General features: G+C 44.3%; 1 protein-coding gene across 7 annotated transcripts in view; it reads right to left on the bottom strand.

Moving 5' to 3' along the window:
• Positions 1-21,702, bottom strand: part of ANKFY1 (ankyrin repeat and FYVE domain containing 1) — an 89,500-nt gene that overhangs the window by 6,959 nt on the left and 60,839 nt on the right. For 6 of the 7 annotated variants that reach the window (XR_011523183.1, XR_011523185.1, XM_070560964.1 and 3 more), the window contains 14 exons: positions 20,979-21,047; positions 20,560-20,759; positions 16,754-16,851; positions 13,548-13,776; positions 12,490-12,588; positions 12,088-12,241; positions 11,162-11,330; positions 10,117-10,235; positions 9,280-9,436; positions 8,392-8,592; positions 6,622-6,798; positions 2,641-2,788; positions 2,085-2,175; positions 1,655-1,779 (listed from right to left, as the gene is read on the bottom strand). Coding sequence is in view for 4 of the 7 variants with exons in the window: in XM_070560964.1 (XP_070417065.1) it covers positions 1,655-1,779; positions 2,085-2,175; positions 2,641-2,788; positions 6,622-6,798; positions 8,392-8,592; positions 9,280-9,436; positions 10,117-10,235; positions 11,162-11,330; positions 12,088-12,241; positions 12,490-12,588; positions 13,548-13,776; positions 16,754-16,851; positions 20,560-20,759; positions 20,979-21,047 (2,036 nt within the window). In the remaining 3 variants the exon portion in view is untranslated. Of the gene's footprint in view, positions 1-108; positions 1,780-2,084; positions 2,176-2,640; positions 2,789-6,621; positions 6,799-8,391; positions 8,593-9,279; positions 9,437-10,116; positions 10,236-11,161; positions 11,331-12,087; positions 12,242-12,489; positions 12,589-13,547; positions 13,777-16,753; positions 16,852-20,559; positions 20,760-20,978; positions 21,048-21,702 lie in introns of all 7 variants that reach the window. The other variant, XR_011523184.1, reaches the window with a different exon arrangement.

Here is a 21,702-nt window from a genome sequence, read left to right on the forward strand (position 1 = left end):
TTACACAATGTAACTAAATCTAAAGATCCGTGAAGTGTGTACACATGGAGAAAAAAATTAGTTTGGGGAACATGCTCCAGAAAGTTCTTCTACCCCAGTCTCAGGTGCCTTCCTCAGGCATGAAACACTGGGAGGACAAAGCTCTTTTTACACAATGTAACTAAATCTAAAGATCCGTGAAGTGTGTACACATGGAGAAAAAAATTAGTTTGGGGAACATGCTCCAGAAAGTTCTTCTACCCCATGAAGCCTCTCTTTGGTGTAGGTACAGGCCCAGAGGGAACCAGGCTCTGGCCAGGCCATCCTGCTGGCCCTCCCCGCTAACAATTACAGCTAACAGCAGCTCCCCTTTGCTTACCTTGACCAGACACTTGATTTAAATTCTTTCATCTAATTCCTTAAATGATCCAGTAAGATGAGGGTTATTATTTCAAATGAAGAACAGGCATAGAGAGGGTACAGAATTTCCCCAGAGTCATCCCACTAGAACATGACAGAGCTCGGTACTTGAAACCAGGTCTACGTACTTCAGAAGCCTGGGCAGGAAGCACCTGCCTGCCTTCCTGTTTACCTGCTCCTGGACACTGGGGCGCACTGGAGTGGGTGCTGGGTCCAGCAGCTCACTCCCAGGGCTGACTCTTCTGAAGCTCAGGCTCATCACTGCTGGCTTAAAAACATGTTCATGTATCAAGGCCAAGGCCTAATGACAAAATATTTGGTCCCATGCTAACCTTCAGGACACCTTGGTGGCTGCATTTCTGCTAAAGGCCGTGGAGGCCCTGTCTGGCATGAGGGCAAATGAGTGGGACTACAGCAGCAGCAAAGTGCTCAGACAGCTCTGGTTTCACCCTTGTTTCTTATTTAAAAAAGGGGTTACACCATCTACGCTGCACACCTTACAGGGCTGTTGTGAGTATTACAAAAAGTACATCTAAAAAACTATGAAAGCTACACAAATTAACATAGTGACCATGTAGCCACAGCAACACCATCAGAGAGGCCTATTTATTAACCCCCTCAATAAGACATCAGCCCTTATCTGTATACAAACATGTAGCGCTTAATGACAGGGACACGTTCGGAGAAATGTGTTGTTAAGCAATTCTGTCATTGTGCAAACATCAGAGTGTACTTACACAAGACAGTATAGCCTACTACACACCTAGGCTATACAGCACTAATCTTAAGGGACCACCATCCTACCTGCCGTCTGTCGTTAACCAAAACGTCGTTATCTGGCACATGACTGTATAACTTGCCACTCTTTCAAAGCATGTTTACACAGACTGCAGCACATTTCTTCCTTCTGAAGCATCTGTGAGGTGGTTATAGCCTTTCTCTCTCTTGGCATGTGGGAGCTTGGGCAGGGCCCTAGCTGACCCGGTAAGAGGTAGACGAGGGCAATAAGAACAGGTGGGCAGGCCTGTTTGGACATGGGCACGGCTTTGCAGCACTAGATACACTTCAGATGTGCTTGTGCCTAAAAGCAGACACTGCCAAATTCCACGGCAGGGATCTGTGACAGATGCAGTGATGCAGCCGAAATGCATTGGGCTGAATGCCCACAAATAAAGACATGTGTGCCTGGGCTCTTGTTTCTCTAGGAAGCAAGGAATGCAAATGAGACAGGACATACGAACACCTCATTACATACCCGTGTTGCCTTCTGCATCTGGTTTATCTAGAGGATACTCAGGCATGCACTCTAAGAAGAGATCAAAGATGGCTGCTGCGTTCTCTTTGCCATATTGTCCCAAAATGTGCAGTGGTGACTGGCCTCTGATAAAACAAGTTGAAAAAGTTAGGTATATATCTGCCACACCGTCATGCACAAAAGAAATGGAATTTTCTGAACTCTGTGATGCTGGATAAATCTAAAGCACACATAAAAGGTCGTAAAAGTTTTTTCAAAAAAGTATTTTTCAAAATGAAAAATTTCAGGGTTCCAAAGGCTGATCAAGTGCCCTATGGCCAGTTCTGCAGTGTGTACTTGGGGCTAATGCAAGGCAGCAGTGACCACCAGCTCTGAGGGGCAGCCAGGTGACGTGGAGCCCTGGCCTCTGCTCTGGACCACACACACTCACCTCAGATTAAAGGCTTCAGCATCCACAGTGCACTCTGTCAGGAGGACCCGGATGTTGTTGAGCCGACCGTGCATGACAGCGAGATGAAGAGCTGGGGAGTAAATCCTCTTACTGTGCAAGAAGCACATGCAGAAAATCCCAACTCCTCCTCACCCTTACAAACCTCCCTCTAAATGGGCCTTAGCCAGAGCAGCCACTGTCCAATCACAGAGCCATCCTTTCTCGTCTTCACCACCCCCCAAGAATGAGTGATAAACGCAACCTTGTAAGACTTTGCTTCCCGCTTCTACAGTTATCCAAAGATGAGATTTAATGGTTTCACAAGAAGCCACTTCAGGCCTCTAGGGTTACCATTCAGATTGGGAAGCTGCCCAGGGCCTGGTCAGTGACAGACTGGATGCCCCACTCAGAGCATTTCCTGTCACAGCTCTGCCCTTGTAAAAGCCACCCTCCTTGAAGGGGGAGCAGACTCAAGGGTGCAGTGCACCTCCTGCCCTAGAACGGAGGGACTGCTTAAGGCGATCAGTACCGGACACAGGGAGTGCCTGGGAATTACCATTATTTCCATTCTCATCCACAGCAGCAAAGTCCACGCCATTCTCCAAGAGGACTGAGCAGATGGTGGGCAGGTCCTGCTGGGCAGCGAGATGGAGGGCGGTCTGGCGGTGCTTGGTTAATTCATTCACTTTGGCTCCTGCAAGAAGCTGTTGAAGTTGATCACATGAGCAGCCTCTCTACCACAACCAACCAAGGTCCCACTTAAGGGAGCCAAGCCTGTCTGTCTTCTGACATCCATGGAGTCTGCCCTGCTGCCAAAGCTGGGAGCATAAGGGCCTCACACACACTCCTGGTGAGGCATAAGCCAGCAAAACCTGAACCAAGGACAAACAGGCAATTATCAAAATGTTACTAAGCCATTCCTTAGGACACAGAAATTCTACTTCTAAGACTTTGGTATATAAAACTACACAGGAGGGGGCTGGCCCCATGGCCGAGTGGTTAAGTTCGCTCGCTCTGCTTCTAGCGGCCGAGGGTTTCGCCAGTTCAAATCCTGGGTGTGGATATGGCACCGCTCATCAAGCCATGCTGAGGCGGCATCCCACATGCCACAACTAGAAGGACCCACAACTAAAAATACACAACTATGTACTAGGGAGCTTTGGAGAGAAAAAGGAAAAATAAAATCTTTAAAAAAAAAAAAACTACACAGGACTGCAATGATGTCCACTGCACTATATAAGGACGCCCACTGCTTATCAAAGTTAGACCAGACTGCAAAAAGGATTTAGTTATGAAAATTATAATATATACAAACAATAGAATAGGTAGCCATTAAGACGATAAAAATTTATGGTTTAACATGGAAGAATATCTATGTTACAGTAAGTTAGAAAAAGGCAAGTTAGAAGACAGTATGATAGTATGATTCCATTTGGAGAGAGAGAGAAAGAGAAATGTATACACACACACAAATATATACAAACTTTGAAGGTGTACAGGATATACCATAGAGGGGTATTCACGGTCACGAGTGCTGTACTGGGGATCACAGCTGACCCCAAGGTTGGTTAACTGGGCAGAGGGGGAGAGGTCTGCGTAAAGGTACTGTTTCAATATGAGCAGGTTCCCACATTAAGCTGCACCAATTCACAGAGGAAGGACTGGGTGGCCATTGGAAGACCAGCTGTTTGTAGGGCCTCCTATCACCTCCAGGGTCCTTAGGAAGGCGGAGGCATGACCGTGGTGAAGGGGCCATGGTCTTCAAACCTCCCTAGGCTCTCAGGGTGGCAGGCAAATTAATGAACACATGGCCCGATTCCCTACTACTTCAAGGCCCATCTCTGCCTCCTGAGCTGTTTGCCCCATGTCCAGTCTGTGCCCGGAGTCCATCCACCTCCTCCATCATTCTCCAGTCCATCCTTCACTGCCATTGCCTCCCACAGGCCTCGTCACTGGTGACCCCACCTCCTCCATCATTCTCCAGTCCATCCCTCACTGCCATTGCCTCCCATTGACCTCTTCACTGGTGACCCCACCTCCTCATACCCCACCCCCAAGGTAAATGTCTCTCACCTCTAACACCTATCAAGCCATAAAGGTTTTTCTAAAAAGTATTTTTCAAAAACAAAAATGGCAGGGGACCAAAGGCTGGTCAAGTGTCCCAGTGTCCAGTTCTGCAACATGCACCTGGGGCTGATGAGAGGTACCAGCAATTGCCAGCTCTTAGGGGGTGGCCAGGTGACATGGAGCCCTGGTCTTGGCTCTGGACCATGGTCTTAGCTCGAACGCTTACAATGGTTTCTCCACTCCCAAAAGGATCAAGGCTGCTCACAGTTCTTGGTCTGAAACATGACACCCCACAATCTGGTCTCTACCTCCCGTTCCAACCAGGTCTCCTTCTACTCTCCACCCAAATTTCAACCACACTTTTCTACTGAAACACGCCCCATGCACTTTGCAGTCTCCACATCTTTGCTCAGATCCTTTTCCTGCCTGGGTAGCATCATGTTGTACTGGAAAAGGCAGGCTTTGAAGTCAAATAGAAATGGCTAAAATCTCAGCTACACTACTGACTAGCTGATAATCTTAGGGGAAAAAAAATTCTTTCTGAGCTTAAATGTCTTCCTTTGTAAAATATAAAAAATTCCCTACACCCCTCCAGCTGGTTTTGAGAGTCAGAGGGTCGGTAAGCTCCCTGACATCAGGCTTGGTGATGATTTTCTGGATCTGACTCCAAAAGCAAAGGAAACAAAAGCAAAAATAAACAAGTGGAACTACAAACTGAAAAGCTTCTGCAGGGCAAAGGAAACCACCAACAAAATGAAAAGAGAACTTATGGAATGGGAGAAAAAATCTGCAAATTATATATCTGATAAGGGGTTAATATCAAAATATATAAAGAACTCATACAACTCAATAGCAAAAAATCAAACAATCTGATGAAAATTGAGCCGAGGATCTAACAGACATTTTTCCAAAGAAAACATACAGATGGCCAATAGGTACATGAAAAAGGGCTCAACATCACTAATCATCAGGGAAATGCAAATCAAAATCACAATGAGATATCACCTCACGCTTGTTAGAATGGCTATTATCAAAAACACAAGAGGGGCCGGCTCCGTGGCCGAGTGGTTGAGTTCGCGCGCTCCGCTACGGCAGCCCAGGGTTCGGATGCTGGGTGCGGATATGGCACCGCTTGTCAGGCCACGATGAGGCGGCGTCCCACATCCCACAACTAGAAGGGGGTGCAACTAGGGTATACAGCTGTGTACAGGGGGGGTTTGGGGAGATAAAGCAGAAAAAAAAAAAAAAGATTGGCAACAGTTGTTAGCCTAGGTTAAAAAAAAACAAAACACAAGAGATAACAAGTGTTGGCAGGGATGTGGGGAAAAGGGAACCCTTGTGCACTGTTGGTCGGAATGTAATTTGGTGCAGCCACTAGGGAAACAGTATGGAGGTTCCTCAAGAAATTAAAAATAGAACTACCATATGATACAGCAATCCCACTTCCGGGTATTTACCCCCCAAAAAACTAATTTGAAAAGATATATGCACCCCCATGTTCACTGCAGCATCATTTACAATAGCCAAGATACGGAAACAACCTAAATGTCTATTGATAGAAGAATAGATAAAGAAGATGGGGTATATATAAATGGAATCCTATTCAGCCCATGAAAGAGACAGAAATCTTGCCATTTGAGACAACCTGCATGGTTATGCTAAGTGAAATAAGTCACAGAAAGACAAATACTGTATGATCTTACTTTTATGTGGAATTTAAAAAACAAACAAAAACCAAGCTCACAGATACAGAGAACAGATTGCTGGTTGCCAGATAGGGGGAGTTTGGAGGGGGTGAAATGGGTGAAGGGGTTCTAAAGGTACAAACTTCCAGGTATAAAATAAATAAGCAAATAAGTCATGGGGATGTAATGTACAGCATGGTGACTATAGTTCAAATATGGTATTGTATGTATATTTCAAAGTTGCTAAGAGACTAAATCTTAAAAGTCGTCATCACAAGAAAATTTTTTTGTAACTATGTATGGTGACAGATGTTAACTAGATTTACTGTGGCAATCATTTCACAATATATGCAGATATCAAATCAATATGTTGTACACTTGAAAACTAATATAATATATGTCAATTATACTTCAGTAAAAAAAGACTAACAAAAAACAGGAGAGAGACAGCTCCCTGGAAAGCACTGGCTGAACTCCTGACACAGAGCAGGCAGACAATAGAAGCGGGTCTCCCTTTCCTTCCTGCTCCCACTTGCCTCTGCCGTCGAGTCCTGCTCTCCCTCAAGGCCTCACTCCAGCAGCTGCCTGCTCAAGCAGCCCCCTGGGCACTTAGGACATGCTGCCGATTGACACCCTGCTTTCCTGAGCTTGCTGGCTTAGCCCCCAAATTCGTGCTGGCCTTTCACAATACCTGGCAAAACACCTGTGACGAGAGACTCTGCACACACGCTACACAACATGCTTTGCCTACAAGTTACATGCAATAACATTTCAGCGACACTTACCAAATTGCGGACAATAATCTCTGAGCCTGCTTGGACCGCAAGGTGCAAAGGGGTCAGCTTGGAGGCATCCTGGACTCTGGAATTCACATTAGCCTGGACACTGATCAGGAACAGGACACTTTCAATATCAGAGTTCTGGACTGCCACATGAAGAAAATTTCGGCCCTTGTTATCCACCTAAGGCAACAAGTAGGAACCAATTAGTGGGCTCTCCCTTGCAAGAGTGCCTCATGAGCACCTGTAAGCTGTGCTAACCACTGCAGAGGTCATGGTCTAGTCCTTTCCTCAGTTCCAGGAGGCTCCCTTCCAAGAACCAACACTAAATGTGCCTCCCCCCCCCACACACCCATTCTACATATTTGTGCACATGACCACGTGTGCATGGTCACATTCATGTGGTGAGGGAAAGGGACCCACTACACTGATCCAAGCTGCCCCGGCATCCTCCTGCTACAGGAGCTGGACTTGGAAAGCCAAGAAAGAGACAACCCGAGGGACAGGGAAAGGAAGGCACCAAGATCCTGGGATGCTCAGGGAAAGGCAAAGCTGGAGACTAGCCTTGGGAGTCTTGCTTTGGCTTAAACAAGCACCCAGCCTACCATGCCAGCCTGACCCTGAGCAGTCAAACAAATCTTCAGAAATTTTCCTCTTTTGCCGAGCCACAGGATAATAGCACATGTTAAGGGAGGCAGCCAACAGTACGTCACAGACGCTGCTCCACTGACGTAAGGCATACAAAAGCTCACTCAAAATCAAACCACGGATGAAAATGGAGTTACAAGAGCTGTCATGTCAGCATGAGTGCTCAGTGAGAAGTGAGGGAGACACCAACATGGCACACACACATCACATTCCCTCACACACACACACACGTCCACAGCATGTACTGCTATCACAGGCAATCAAAGGACTTTGATCAACAGAACCAGTTTCATACTAGATGGAGAGGAAATGTGAGACGACTGTCTCCATCCACGAAAATTTTATGCTACCTGAGCAAGGGTGAGGTTAACATGTGCACAATTACACAAATGCTGAAGGAAAGTGATGTACCGAAGACTGAAATAACAAGCAATGGTCTTCAACCATGTTAGGATTCCATTTTGTTCAGGCCCCAAGTTTCCATCTTACCTTCATAAATGGCTATTCACAAATCTTGGCAGTATTCTAAGTGCTGGATGGAGATTCAAGTGTCTGTAGGACTGACTTAAACCCATCCCTGCTCCCACCTCACATCAGCTACTACTGTCCTTTCCCACCCAATCTGCTGTTGCAGGCCAACAGTTCACCAACCAGATTTAGCAGCTGGTAAAGAACCACAAATAAGGACAACTAAACATGCTGAGCTGAATGATAACAACTGAACTCTAAAACACTGAGAAAGTTGCCCCAACATCACACCAAAAGCTCCTCAACTTCAGTTTAAATTTTCTTAAGACATTCACTACCAGGGCAGTTAAACAACCAAGCAAAAGCAAAGAATGACTTCAGCTGTACATGCCACAGAATTCCTACTACTGGGCCCAGCCACCCCCAGCTTCCTTCTACATGGGGTACCATCAGGTGGCTGACATACAGGGCAGAGCAGTTAAATCTCATCCAGCACTGACAAGACATCTGAATGGCCAAATTTTAAGAAAAGGGGATATAATTGCAAAACAAATGTCTTTATATAGAAGAGACCTGTTTAGCTGGTGACATCTGTTTAGTCTCCATTACAGGTTCTGCTGTGTTCAGCAACATGGAGAGTGCTGGGTGTTGGTCACTCACCTGCTCAGCAGCCCCAGATTCTCGTTTCAGGATGGCCTCGGCTGCCTTGTTGTTCTTGTAAGTCATGGCGCAGGCAAAAGGGGTCAGCCCTTGTCTGTCTCGTACATTCAAGTGGATATCAGGGTGAGAAATCAACAACTGAATGATGACGCTATGTTGGTTGCTGATGGCCACATGAACAGGTGTTCTTCCTTCTGCATCCTATGGGGACAAGGCACAGATTTCAATGTCCAAATGAAAGATAAAACTCAGGAAAAATATGAAGGGGGATAACTTTTAAATCAAAGTCGGTTCTGAGAATCAACACTGCCATCCTGTGTTTGAGATCAGCTTGTGAAGAGGCCAGAGATGTCCGAGAGCCACTCATCATCCCTCCTGCTCCAGTGGCCCAGGCAAAGACACATTTGGGTTAGAAGGTATGCAGGCAACCTCACCTCTAAGTTATACTACTCAGATCTTATCTGACTATAGGGCTGCGTACATGGATCTTCACAGGCTGGAACATTGAAAAGCATCAAGGAACATAACTCAGGGGTGCTCAGTTGAGCTATGAGGACATCTTCCTAAACACAGTGCTCAGCTTGGGACTAGAATAAACTTTCAGTGGAAATCTATAACAGGGATAGGAGGCAAAGAAAAGTCGACTGGACAAACCTTCCTCACGCTGTCAAAAGGACAAAGAAGAAAAGTCTTAACTGAAATCATTAAAATTACTAGGCAGGCTGTATGACCCAGAGAAAGTCACTTCATCTGTCTGTATCTTATCCCCATTCACAGTAAATCATAGGCCCAGGACCAGAAAATCTGCAAGGTCCTTTGCCATAAGAGGAGATTTCCCTAATTCTGAGGTTACCATCTATCTCTCTGGAAAAGAGAAACTCTCCATACCTGTGCGTTTACATTGGCACCAAACTCCAGAAGACACTGTACTGTCTCTTCCAGTCCCCAGGAGGCTGCCAAATGCAAGGGGGTCTGCCCATCTCTGGCCTCTTCCTCTCCTTCTCCATTAGCACCGGGTTGTCTGGGACTATTCAGATCGCAGCCACTAAAAGGAAGGGGGCAATAAAAGGAAGGCTTCGAGAGCCATGCTTCCACCTAGTCTAAAGGCATGCTGACAAATGTACAGCAGCAGCTCATCTAATCCAACAGGAAAGCTGCTGCCGCCAGGACTGCTGGCCTGGGCCTGGGCCTCAAATACTGGTATCTAGCTCCCACTCCCATAGATTCTTCTGCAGTTGGTCTTGGGGGCAATCTGAGTATCAAAATTCTTAAAAGCTCCCCCAGGAGATTTGCATGCATTTAAAGTCTGAGAACCACTGTTCTAAAGGTTTCCTGAATAACCTTGCCTCCCACACATCCTGACTCTAAGAGGCCATGGAGCCTGTTATGGCTCATACATGTTGCTGGGGCCCTGCAGAGGCCGCCCCAGCCTCCTGGCTTCACTGTGTGAACTGGTCTGATTTGATTACGGGAGTCTATATGACTCCCAAAGCAGGAAGCTGGCTTAGCTTTTAGATTCTTTGATCTGGGCACACGAACCCCTCTCCTCACAAGTGAGTCAAGCCCCTTGACTGACTTGACTTGACAGAAGAGTGACTCTCTGATAGCCTTAATTATGAAAGTAAATTACACAGGCATGTCAAGACTGTAGTTGGATTAAATGAGAAAAGAGCCAGTTTGCAACAAGTTGAATAAGATCTGAAGAGATACTTAGGGTTCTCGGACCTGCGAATAAGAAAGCAGGCAGTGGATTCATTGTTTTCATCAATGGCTCTGTGAAGGAGTGTCTGAAGGCACCCACTAGGTCCTGGACCCCAGAATGTGGCATCACAACCATGTCTGACCTGCAGAAAAAAACAGTTTACTCATAAATGCTACTTAGCAAAGGTGAAAATTTTTATCATCATCTCTGAGCTCTATGCACATTATTAGATCCATTTTTTCAGGCAAGATACAGTTGATAATTAACTGATAATTATTTTAATCTCTTTCATTCATTAGTTTTACAAACACTGATTAGAATCTGCTTCTGTGCGGGCCAACCCTGGTGGCCTCGGGTTTAAGTTCAGTGCACTCTGCTTTGGTGGCCTGGGTTTGGTTCCTGTGCGTGGAGCTACACCACTCTGTTAGCAGCCATGCTGTGCTGGCGGTCCACATACTAAAAAATAGAGGTAGATTGGCATGGATGTTAGCTCAGGGCGAATGTTCCTCAGCAAAAAATAATTAAAATCTGCTTCTGCGTAAGTTCTTGCACTAGGTTCTGTGGGATGGGTTTGGGAAATACAGGAAAGACATGTTTAATTAATGCCTTCTAGAACTGTGTTCTAGAAGGGACAGAAAACACACGGAAGTGCATGCACACACACGCATAAGCCCCCAGTAATACATACCTGTAATTAACAGGCAATTTCTTTTTTTTTTTTTAAAGATTTTATTTTTTTCCTTTTTCTCTCCAACGCCCCCAGGTAGATAGTTGTATATTCTTAATTGTGGGTCCTTCTAGTTGTGATATGTGGGATGCCGCCTCAGCGTGGCTTGATGAGCGGTACCATGTCTGCGCCCAGGATTCGAACTGACGAAACCCTGGGCCGCCTGCAGCAGAGCACATGAACTTAACCACTCAGCCATGGGGCCAGCCCTTGCTCATCCTTGACCCAATTTGTTCCTTGGCAGATCTCTTGCTCTTGTGATTGCAATGTAGGCACTAAATCCATCTCTGACACAAAATATCCCCATGCATAAACAGAGGCTAAAGCTGAGCTTCTCTCACCAGCGTGGATGCGATGTCCTCTAGATTATTTGCCAATGCGAGCCACAGAGGAGGGTTCCCCTTCTCATCTGGCACCGACATGTCAGCTCCTCGGGTGCATATGGCATCCACCACCAGGGGAAGCTGATTTCTGATGGCCAGCTGAAGGGCTGTCTCCCCATCCTGGGTCCTGCTAGGACATGAACGCCAAAACCAACATTCGTAGCTGAAGCCAAATGACAAAGGGTGCCCTTCTGGGCACTCCAGAGGCCAGAATCCACTGTATCCCTCAAACACACTTCACTCACATTCATTAATATTCTTTCAGAGAAATTTAACCTGTCAATAGCATCTGTCCCTTCTACCTTTTAAAAAAAACATAGCCATGCCATCCTATTGCACCCAGAAAATTAACTGACCAACATCCAAGTGTTGAAATCCTACAAGTATACAGCTGCTTTAGTAGCATCTTAATAAAATGACAACTACCCACTTGACAAAACACTTCTTTCACCCACAGTCATTCAGGGTCTCTTGCCATTGGAGACAAAGATAAATTCCTTTGAAAATATAAAAACAATAAAAATTTAACTCTATACTTTTTTCTCCTCAAGTTTTTTTGATAGCCCATTTGTTGGAATGTTCTTCACTATAACTGAAATTCCTACTCAAATAATTGATTTAGGATTATCCTGTTTAATGAGACGTGCAATATTGTGCACTAGTTTTGAAAGGTTCAAACAAGCGCAAAGTATAGTTCCCCTTCTCCATCTCGTGAGTCCACAATTATATTCAGTTACAACATTGTATTTGTACTTCTTGAGGGTCATTGTTTCCCTTCCTTTATTTAAAAAGGAACAAAAACATTGTCTACAGGCAATGCTATGCTTTTGAACCATCTCAATTAAATGTGACCTAGTGTTCAGTGGAGAGCTGTGCCGGCCCACCTGACGTTTATATCCGCCTGGTGCTCCAGGAGAAAGAGCGCGCTCTTGCTGTCCTGGCGCTGCATGGCCATGTGCAGCAAGGTCTGCCCATCCGACATGGTGTCATTGATGCAAGCCCCAGAGCCCAGCAGCTGGGCTGCGATGGTGTGCATGCCTGGGAAATAAACAATGCAGGCTTAGCTTTGCCCACTGCCTCAACATCTTACTACAACATACACTCCCTCTCAACTTCTCAAAGCCAGCAGTTTTCTGCTGGATATGACAGTCTTAACCCAAACAGAAAGGTTTACAACCAAATGATTAGCTCCAACCCTCCACACCTCCCTCCCTCCCTCTCTCTCTCATCTAATCTTCTGCCATCTGTCTGTCTGCAGGCGTCTAACCCCTCTGGCATCGCCTTACCAGTCCATAATGCCAGGCCCAGCACAGTCTGGTCTCGGGAATCCTTGAGGCTGAAGTCCGGAATAATTTGCAAGTTGTTGGTGGCATGAAGAGCATTAGCTAAATTTTTTAAAAGGAAAAGAACACTTGATTTCACCATCCCATGGATCACACTTAAAGTATTCAAGAGAATAAGAGCTCAGTGTCAAACTGACTAAGTGGCTATAATTCGATCATTTCTATACAAACAGAACTGATAAATTTTATGGGGAGTGGAAGCCCAGAAATCTGATATTTTGGACCCAAGTTTATGGGGGAAAATGAATGTTTTTAAAGCTTAAAACACTGAATCTTCACAAAAGGAAACCAGATTCCACTATGGAAATACACATTAATTACTAGATTACTGAAAAGAGGATCAGAACAGTGCCCTGGTGATGTTTTCCTAACACCTACTTCCTACCATCTTACAACTCCTGTGACGACCAAGAACAAGGCACTCTACTTAAAACCCCACTTCCTTCCACAAGCACAGTGCTAAAAATGCAGGCCTTAACAAGGATGCAGGCAAGAGTAAAAGAAATAGCAGGACAGAACAAAGAAAAATCTGAGGATGACTTTCTGAGGGGAATGGGCCTGCCCTACTGCGCGGGCTTCCCTTGGCCCCTCTTTGCAGCTCCTCTCTCATGGTTCACCTGCCAGGGAGGCTCAGAGGCAGAGGAGAGGACTGACAAGCTCGTGGAGGACTGCCGCAGCAGAGTTCTCCAAGACAGTGCTCATGTCAGGGCAAAGCTTTGCCTGACCTACACCAAAACAGCCTAGGGAAACACTCCAAAGTAAGAGAGAAGTAGTCAAAGGTTCTAACACCTTAACCCAACAGGTGAGATGGGCAGGCCCTGTTCTGAAAATGTACACAGGGAAACACAGTAGTCAGGAGCCAGACTATAAGCTTATCTGGTTTGAACTGAAAGGACTTTTTGGGTAAGAAAACTCACCAATGGAAGAAACATCAGCTCTGTAACTACTCAAAACCACTGTCTGAAGCTCCAAGTGATGGGCAGTAATTCCCAACTACCTACCTTTTTGCTCCAGAATGACGGAGACCACGTCTGGATGATTATAGGCAATTGCCATGTGCAGCGGCGTCTGCAGAGAGACCCTGTCCACGGAGCTGGTCAGAGAGGCAGGCTCCTTTGGCAAAGGCGGAGCCTCCTCTGTCTGCAGGTTTGGGTTGGCACCTTGCTGCAGGAGCTCTGCAGTGAGGCTGGCCAGGCCATGCCGACAGGCTGTGTGCAATGGGGTTTCTCCCTGAACAGAAACAAGGGGCCCAAATCAAAGCACTTTCAGAGGCAGGGAGTTCCCTTCACAAAGGGATAATGACAACCCAAGTGTTGAAACCCAGCTCCCTAGCTATCTGTCACAGCCCTTGGCTCACCCCGTCACCAGCTGGCCTCCAGGACTTTTGTCCCACTCTGCCCGGCCTCTCCTTCCCTTTCCCCTGTGCCATCATCCTGTTTCTTTAACGTCTTCCCAAGCACCCTCCAAACGCCCCTGGCTCCTCATCTTTTGCATTTCCAATGACCTTCTTAACCACCTTTCACTTTGTTTTTATAATTATTTTGCTAATTATAAAAATGACCTATGATTAAACAACAACAACAACAGATGACCTCCAAGTGGCATTAAAATCAGCACTGTAGAAAGTGGCAGAGCCTCACGCTCACGGCCCCGGAGGGAAGCAGGGCCGTCAGTGTAGCCATCACTGCTCTTTAACCCCCACCAGCACATCTCGGCCTTGTTTCTTTGACCTGCTCATAGCAACCTCACCTTGAACTCTGGTCAAGGCTTCCTTCCCCTACTTTTTAAAATTAAAAACATTTTAAATTGGTATTACAGGTACTTGATTTAATATTCAAAAGGTACAAGAATATACAGTGAAAGTAAGTTTCCTCTCACACCTTGCCCCTACCACCCGATTATCCTCCCCTAAAGAAACCATTATTACCAGTTTCATGTGACAGAATATTCACAGAAAGGCATATACACAAGTGTATGTATGTGTATGCGTGTACGTGTACACACGCACCCTTCCCATCCCACCCTGCATGGAGCTGTTTCACAGTCACGGTGAGAGCCCTCACAAGGATGTCCTCCTCCTCCTCAGGGCTCCCTTCTGCTCCTGCACATTCTCCACATTCTCACTGGGTGTGCTTATCTACTCCCATGACTTCCCCCACTATCTACTAACAGGAGACTCTCAAACCCAGATCTCCAGCCCTACTTTTGCATCCAGTTTTCCCACTGCCTGCTAGATATCCTTGCCCAAGTGTTTTAAAAGGAGTATAACAATCACGACATCGAATTCACTCTCTCCACAGCCGTCCTCCCTCCTGGCCAGTTCTCTCTCTCTTCATGGGTACACTACAACAGTTTTAACACCTCTCTCGCTCTTGCTTCTGAGAGCCACAAGCAGGTATGTCCCATTGACTGTAATTTTGTAATTCCTCTAAAACCTGTCCCTTTGGATCCAAATCCAGTATCAGAGGTCAAGACAAGCCACTCCTTGTCTAGATGACTCCCACCTGGCTCCTGCTTGGGCCTCAATGGTGCATCCATGCCAGCTATCCCAGGAAGCTTTCTCAATTGTAGAATGATCGTACTGCTTATCTACTCAAAACCCTCCTATGCATCTTCTCTTCCCATAGGATAAAGTCCAAAAACCCTAAACCAGCATTCCAGACCCTTCTCCAGTGTCGCTCTTACTTGCTTTCAAGTCAGGTTTCCTCTGCGCCTCAACATCTTAGGTTTCACCCAGTTTTTCTATGAAGGGTATCACAGAAGGAACAGCTGGTAGACAATGACAATGTAGGTTCAAGGGAGGAATTTTTTTTTCTTTTTTGTGAGAAAGATTGTCATTGAGCTAACATCCATACCAATCTTCCTCTACTTTTTTTATGTGGGAGGCCACCTCAGCATGGCTTGACGAGAGGTGCTAGGTCTGTGCCCAGGATCCGAACCTGTGAACCCTGGGCTGCTGAAACGGAGTGCACAAACTTAACCACTCAGCCACCGGTCTGGCCCCAGGAGGGATTTTTTAAGTTGGGAGATAGAAAAGCATGTCTGTAAGCTAACAGAGATGAATAGTGGGCAAAATTGATGATACAGGAGAGACAGACAGACAGACAGAAGCAGAGACACGTAACAGTAGGAGCCACATCAAGAAACCAGCTCCTAGTGTATACAGGGACATGCCATCATTCCAAGTGGAGAGCGGGCCATGTGTGGGTCTAAGTGCAGATAAACAAGCAGATTTAATGGTGCAAAGAATGGCAATGCCCTCTCCGCTGAGTTTCCCAGACACTTTGCGTATCTCCTATCCCAAGCTCACTGTTTCCTGCCTTGTCCAGAATTGTTGAGAGTGTCCAACTACGCATTCTAGTATCCGAGTTTTAATACTGGCTCCATTATTTATGAGCCACTTAACCTCTTGGAACCTCAAGGTTCTCTACCCTGAAATGAGGGTTTTATAGATGTCGACAATGTCTCTTCACCACGTGCTACTTCTAGGTCCATTATGAGGATTAAATGGGATAATATCCTTAAAGTTCCTAGCACAAAGTAGTTGTAAAATAAATGTGATCTTAAAGATAAGTACATCCCCCCGTCTGAAAATAATAAAGTAAAATAACTATCATTTAGAAGTTAATGTTCCAGATATTATACTATACGCACTTAAATATATCGTTTCTTTTTATCTTAACCAGACCCTATGAAATCAACATTAACCTAAGTTTATAGATAAGCTAACTGAAGCTCAGGAAGGTTAAGTAATGCGCCTAAGACCACATATGGTGGGCTGGGAAATGGAAAATCTCGTAAAACCAGGAATGTCCGACCCCAAAGGCCATGTTTTACCCCTAACACTATACAGTCTACCTTGCTAGCTTGAGATACAGATTTAAAAGGCACTCACATAGGAAAAGCTCAGCAAATGAGAAATGTTATAGACACTAAGACGCTGTTAGGTAGGTTTTTGTGTACACGTTTGCGAATCTCTACTAGACCATCAGTCCACAATATGCTTTAGGAAACAGTGGCCGAATGAATCGATCGCCCAATATTTGAGGATAAAAGCATCTGTTTCACTCTCGTTTTTTAATCATGTGCATGTATTATTTTGAAAAAAACTGAAAAATGAGTCCGTTCTTCTTTTTTCCTTACACATCCACCACCGCCATTTCTTCCATAGACCAAAGCTGCTGCTGGGCTGCCCTGTCACACTTACCCACTTGTTTCTGTGGTTGACGTGGGCACCATTGGTTGCCAGAAAAAGAGCTGCTGCCTCATTTCCTGCTTCAGCTGCCCGCTGTAGTAAGCAATTTCCTAGGAGAAAATGGGCATACTCATTCTTCCATTTGCATAAAAATGAGGGCAAGTTCCACAGTGCACCACACCCTGCCCTTCCCCACCATCTTTCACAGTTGACAAGCCCACAGCAGAAGCAGGTACCATTTAAGTCCACACAGTCCTTGTATGTGGACAGAGAGACTAGGATGAGCCTGGGCGGAGCAACAACTTGGTCTGGAAGTCGGGAGACAGCCATTCTTCCCTGGGTTTGCCACCAGGCACCACCCAGGACCAGAGGTAAGTTATGTCTCCTTAGCGGGGTTGGGTTAGAACACTGTGCCTCAACAGCAGTGCTACTGACATTTGGGGCCAGATGATTCTTTGTTGTGAGGGGTCTGTCCTGTACACTGTACGATATTTAGCAGTACACCTGGCTTCTGCCTGCTAGATGCCAAGAGCACCCCTGACCTTGTTGTGACAATCAAAAATGTCTAGATGTTGCCAAATATCCAGCGGGGAAGTAGGGAAGGTGGCTCCTGTCTGAGAACCTCTGGGCTAATGACCATTTTGAAGACATCGTGAGCTGAAGTTCTACCAGAAAACACCCCTTAACACTTCGGTTTTATTCCTAGGACCTTAAATACGTTTGTTCTTGGCTTAGAAATGTTTTCCTTAGCAGTATCACTCTTTTCTAAATAAAAATCTTGGAAAGAAAAAAACAAAATTTGTTTCTTCTTTTCCTCTAGAAATGGTTTTAGCCCTGGAGCAGTGTTTCTCTTTCTGTTAAAATCCATTTCCTTTTTGGATAAACACAAAATCTCATGTGCTACAGCCATTCTACTTGAAACTCAAATTAAACTAAATACCAGGACTAAAAACATGGTAAAGAAACGGGACAAAGCACTGCTTTGCTTTCATAGCATTTTTTCCTTTTCTCTCCAAGGAAGTGATTCCACCCCTAGCTGAGTCATTCTAATTGAGAGACTCCTAATGAGAGGCCCATTTTCACTTCAGTAGTCATCAAGGGTACACACGACCTAAATCATATACCTCCCTATAGAACAAAGGTAACCCGTGACTGCTAAAATGTGACTGAAATGTTGAAAAACAGGGGACTAAGGTTATTACAGGTATAATGAAAGATGGAACAAGGAAAAAAAAAATCCTGAACTTGTATTAAAACAAACTATAGAAAGTAAAACTGGCAGAGTTAGAAAGAAAAAATGGACAAATCCATAACTACAGTGAAAAATTTTAATATACATCCCAGAAACTGACAGATCAAGCAGTCGAACAGTTAATAAGAAAGTTAATGAGTAAGATTTGAACAGCATAATGAAGAAGCTCGAATTAATGGACATAGAGCGTTCTGCGTTCTACAATTGAAGAATGCACATTCTTTTCAAGTACATGTCAAGCTTTTATAAAAACTGGATCTGTTAGAGTCTAATATTCAAGTCCTAAATATCAAAGAACCAATCTCTCACATGCCACACTCTTATACAACGCTATTAAATTAGAAATCAGTAAAATTATGGCCAATAATTAACACACATTATCAAATTAAAAGCAATTTAGTAACCATCTCATTTCCAGAAGGTCTTTAGTCTAAAACACAGTTCTTCCTGTACTTCCCTTCCCATAGTACCACTACTTTTAGTTTTATGTCACCCAGAGGGGTGATTTCATTTGACTTTTGTTTTAAAGAAGTTAATTATTGGGGCTGGCCCCGTGGCCGAGCAGTTAAGTTTGCACGCTCGGCTTCAGCGGCCCAGGCTTTTGCCCGTTCGGAACCTGGACGCAGACATGGCACCACTTATCATGCCATGCCGAGGCAGCGTCCCACATGCCGCAACTGAAAGGACCCACAACTAAAAATATACAACTATGTACCAGGGGTCTTTGGGGAGAAAAAGGAAAAAAATAAAGTCTTTAAAAAAAAAAAGAAATTAATTATTAACTTCTTTTAGGGAAAGGGCTGTTTAACATCCATCTTTTTTTGGTTAATTCCCCTCATAAGTGGCAGCCACCCATGCTTTATACATTGCTAGTAATCAATACTGAATTATATGGGATCTCTTCCTTAAAATATCCCCAGGTTTTACTTAGTCAGATCAAGGAAACATTCACATTATTAAAACAGTGATTCTCAGGGTGTGGTCTGTGGATTTCCGTGGGATCCTGAGAGTCTTTCAGGCGGGTCCATGAGGTCAAAACTATTTTCATAATAGTAATACTTGATGTTATTTGCTTTTCCCCACTGTGCTGACATTTGCACTGATGGTGCAAAAGCAAAGGTGGATCAAACTGGAGAGCCTTAACACAAATCAAAGCACGGGCCCCAAAGTGTACTAGGAGCTACTGTATTCTTCACCACCATGCACCCAGTCAAAAAAAGAGCCAGTTTCACTTAAGGCAGGCCTTGATAAAGCAGTAAAAATTACTAACTTCATTAAATCTAAACATTGAATACATGTCTTTTTAAAAGTCTATGTGACAAAATAAGTATGCATAAAGCCACATTTGCTGTGTACCAAAGTACAATAGCTGTCTTGGGGGGAAAAGCAGTTGTGTCATTGTTTACGCTGTAAGGTGAACTGCAGCTTTTTTCACAGAACATCAAATTTTTACTTGAAAGAATGACTGATTAATAAACTATGATTATTCAAACACGAGTACTTGGCAGATATTTTTTTTTGAAAATGAGCAAAGTAAGCCTGTCTCTTTAAGACAAACAACTGGCAATATTTGTACCGAATGATAAAACTTGATCTTGCAAGTGAAAATTAGAATTTTGGAAAAATTTTATCAGCAAGTGTGACTTTAACAGCTTCTCAAGACCGAACGACTTTTCTGATGAGATCAGCGGTGATATTAACAAATGCGATTCTCACATAAATGAACATTCTGAAGATCTGCAGAACTCAGTGAACCAACATTTTCCAAACGACTAAGGCACGCTGTTACAAAATCACGCACGGAGCAGAGATCCATTCAAAGCACAAACAGACCACAGATGTTCATATCAGAGAGCAAAAAAGTTCACTGTTATGGTTTCAGATTCCACACTGCAACTAACCTCAAAGAAACTATCACTTGATGAATTTTGCTTGCTGTGGTATCAAAGAAATATATCCGCAATTATCTGAAAAGGCTCTTAAAATCCACCTCCCTTTTCCAGCTACATAACTGTGCGAGGGTCTATTTTCCTCATATACTTTAACCAAAACAACATATCTCAAAAGACTGAATACAGATGCAGACAGAAGAAACCAGTCACTCTCCCAACTCAATTTATTTTGAAAGTCATTCTTTATAAGAAATGTTATATGTTAACATATAAGGGCTTGTTATTACTAAATTAATACATCTCTTAAATTTCTCAGTTTTAATTTTTCATATGGTAAATATCAAACACACAACCCACCTAAACAAAAAGCTCTTTGGGATATAATTTCTAAGAGAGTAAAAGGAGCTCAGAGACCAAAACGTCTGAAACTCACTACACTAAACAAATGGCAGTGTTTTAGCTTTATTAAAGGATTCAACTCAGAGTCTGGCTAAATTTTGTGAAGCACAAGATCAAAAAAAATAAACTCAGGCTTTTACCACAGTTAACATTAAGTACAAAATCACTCTCACAACAGTATGCCATTCAGTCTAAATTTTTGGGAAAAAACACGGACACGATATTTCACGGAACCTCCAGACTCGAGCATTAGTTCTTAGGGATCTGTGCTTTACCTGTTACTGTATCAGCTGCGTTGGTGTTGCTGCCACGCTGAATGAGTCTGGCTGCAAAGCTGTTTTCGTCAAATGAAGTTCCATTTACCACGGGGAGGTCTTCGAAGGGGTTTACGGACTGGTCGGAGGACACGGTGATGTACTGCACTGCAAGCCACAGGGCGGTGCTGCCCTCATGATCTTTCAGTTCTAAATCTAACCTGAAATAACAAAGCCACGTGAACTGCCAACAGTCCTCTTCAGACACTGTACTGCCAATACTCTCACTCGTTCTCTTTATACTTTTTGAATGACAACTTTTTGTTTTAATTTTACGTATTAAAATTTATAACACTAAAAGACATTTCGAAAGAATTATTTTTCCCTCACAAGCCCACCCTCACAACTGCTCTTTCATTTCTCCATGTATCCCTACGTACTGTTTACACTGCAGCAACTGATTGAACACGTATTCATTCCTGGCCGTGATGGACAAGTGTAAGGGAGTCCTGCAGGATGAAAAGGAAGAGGGGTCAATTCAGGACAGGCCCAGGCCAGTACTGCTCCTAGTGGGAGGCGACTAGAATCCTAGGCAGGATCACCATCCGCAAGAAACTCCACCCTTCTGCAACAGTGTCTTTTTCTACTCTGGCAAGCAGTTTTCCAAAACCATGACCACGTATTAAAGAATGAAGATGGATTTGCTTATATATAGTTACCATTTACTCAGTGGCCAAAAGGACAAGAATTGATAAAAGGAAGGGATATAAAATGCTCTCCAACCAAATTCTGACCCTTCCTGAGTGTGTATAAACTCATGTTTTTAAAACAGCAGTTTCTGCCATAGGTATGCATATTTTCCCTTACCTATCCTACACAATTCTGAAAAGAAATTTTTTCTCCCCATAATTCTCTGCTATACTCAAACACCTTCAGGGTGGCAAGAGATAGGCAGTGATTACAGTGGCATTTAACTGCTCTTCACTGCTTTTATTCAGCCTTTGAGTGCCGTGAAGGAGACTGCCACTGCAGAGCACAGGGACCCCAGCGGCATCTGTCTGAGAGGTACAGACTTCCAGAGTTTACTGCAGTTGGGGGAAAAAATAAAAGAATCAACAGAAGAAAAAAAATGGATGCAATTAGGTAGGGAAATAAAGTAATTAT

This window comes from Equus przewalskii, chromosome 10, assembly GCF_037783145.1.
Source record: "Equus przewalskii isolate Varuska chromosome 10, EquPr2, whole genome shotgun sequence".
NCBI lineage: Eukaryota > Metazoa > Chordata > Mammalia > Perissodactyla > Equidae > Equus > Equus przewalskii.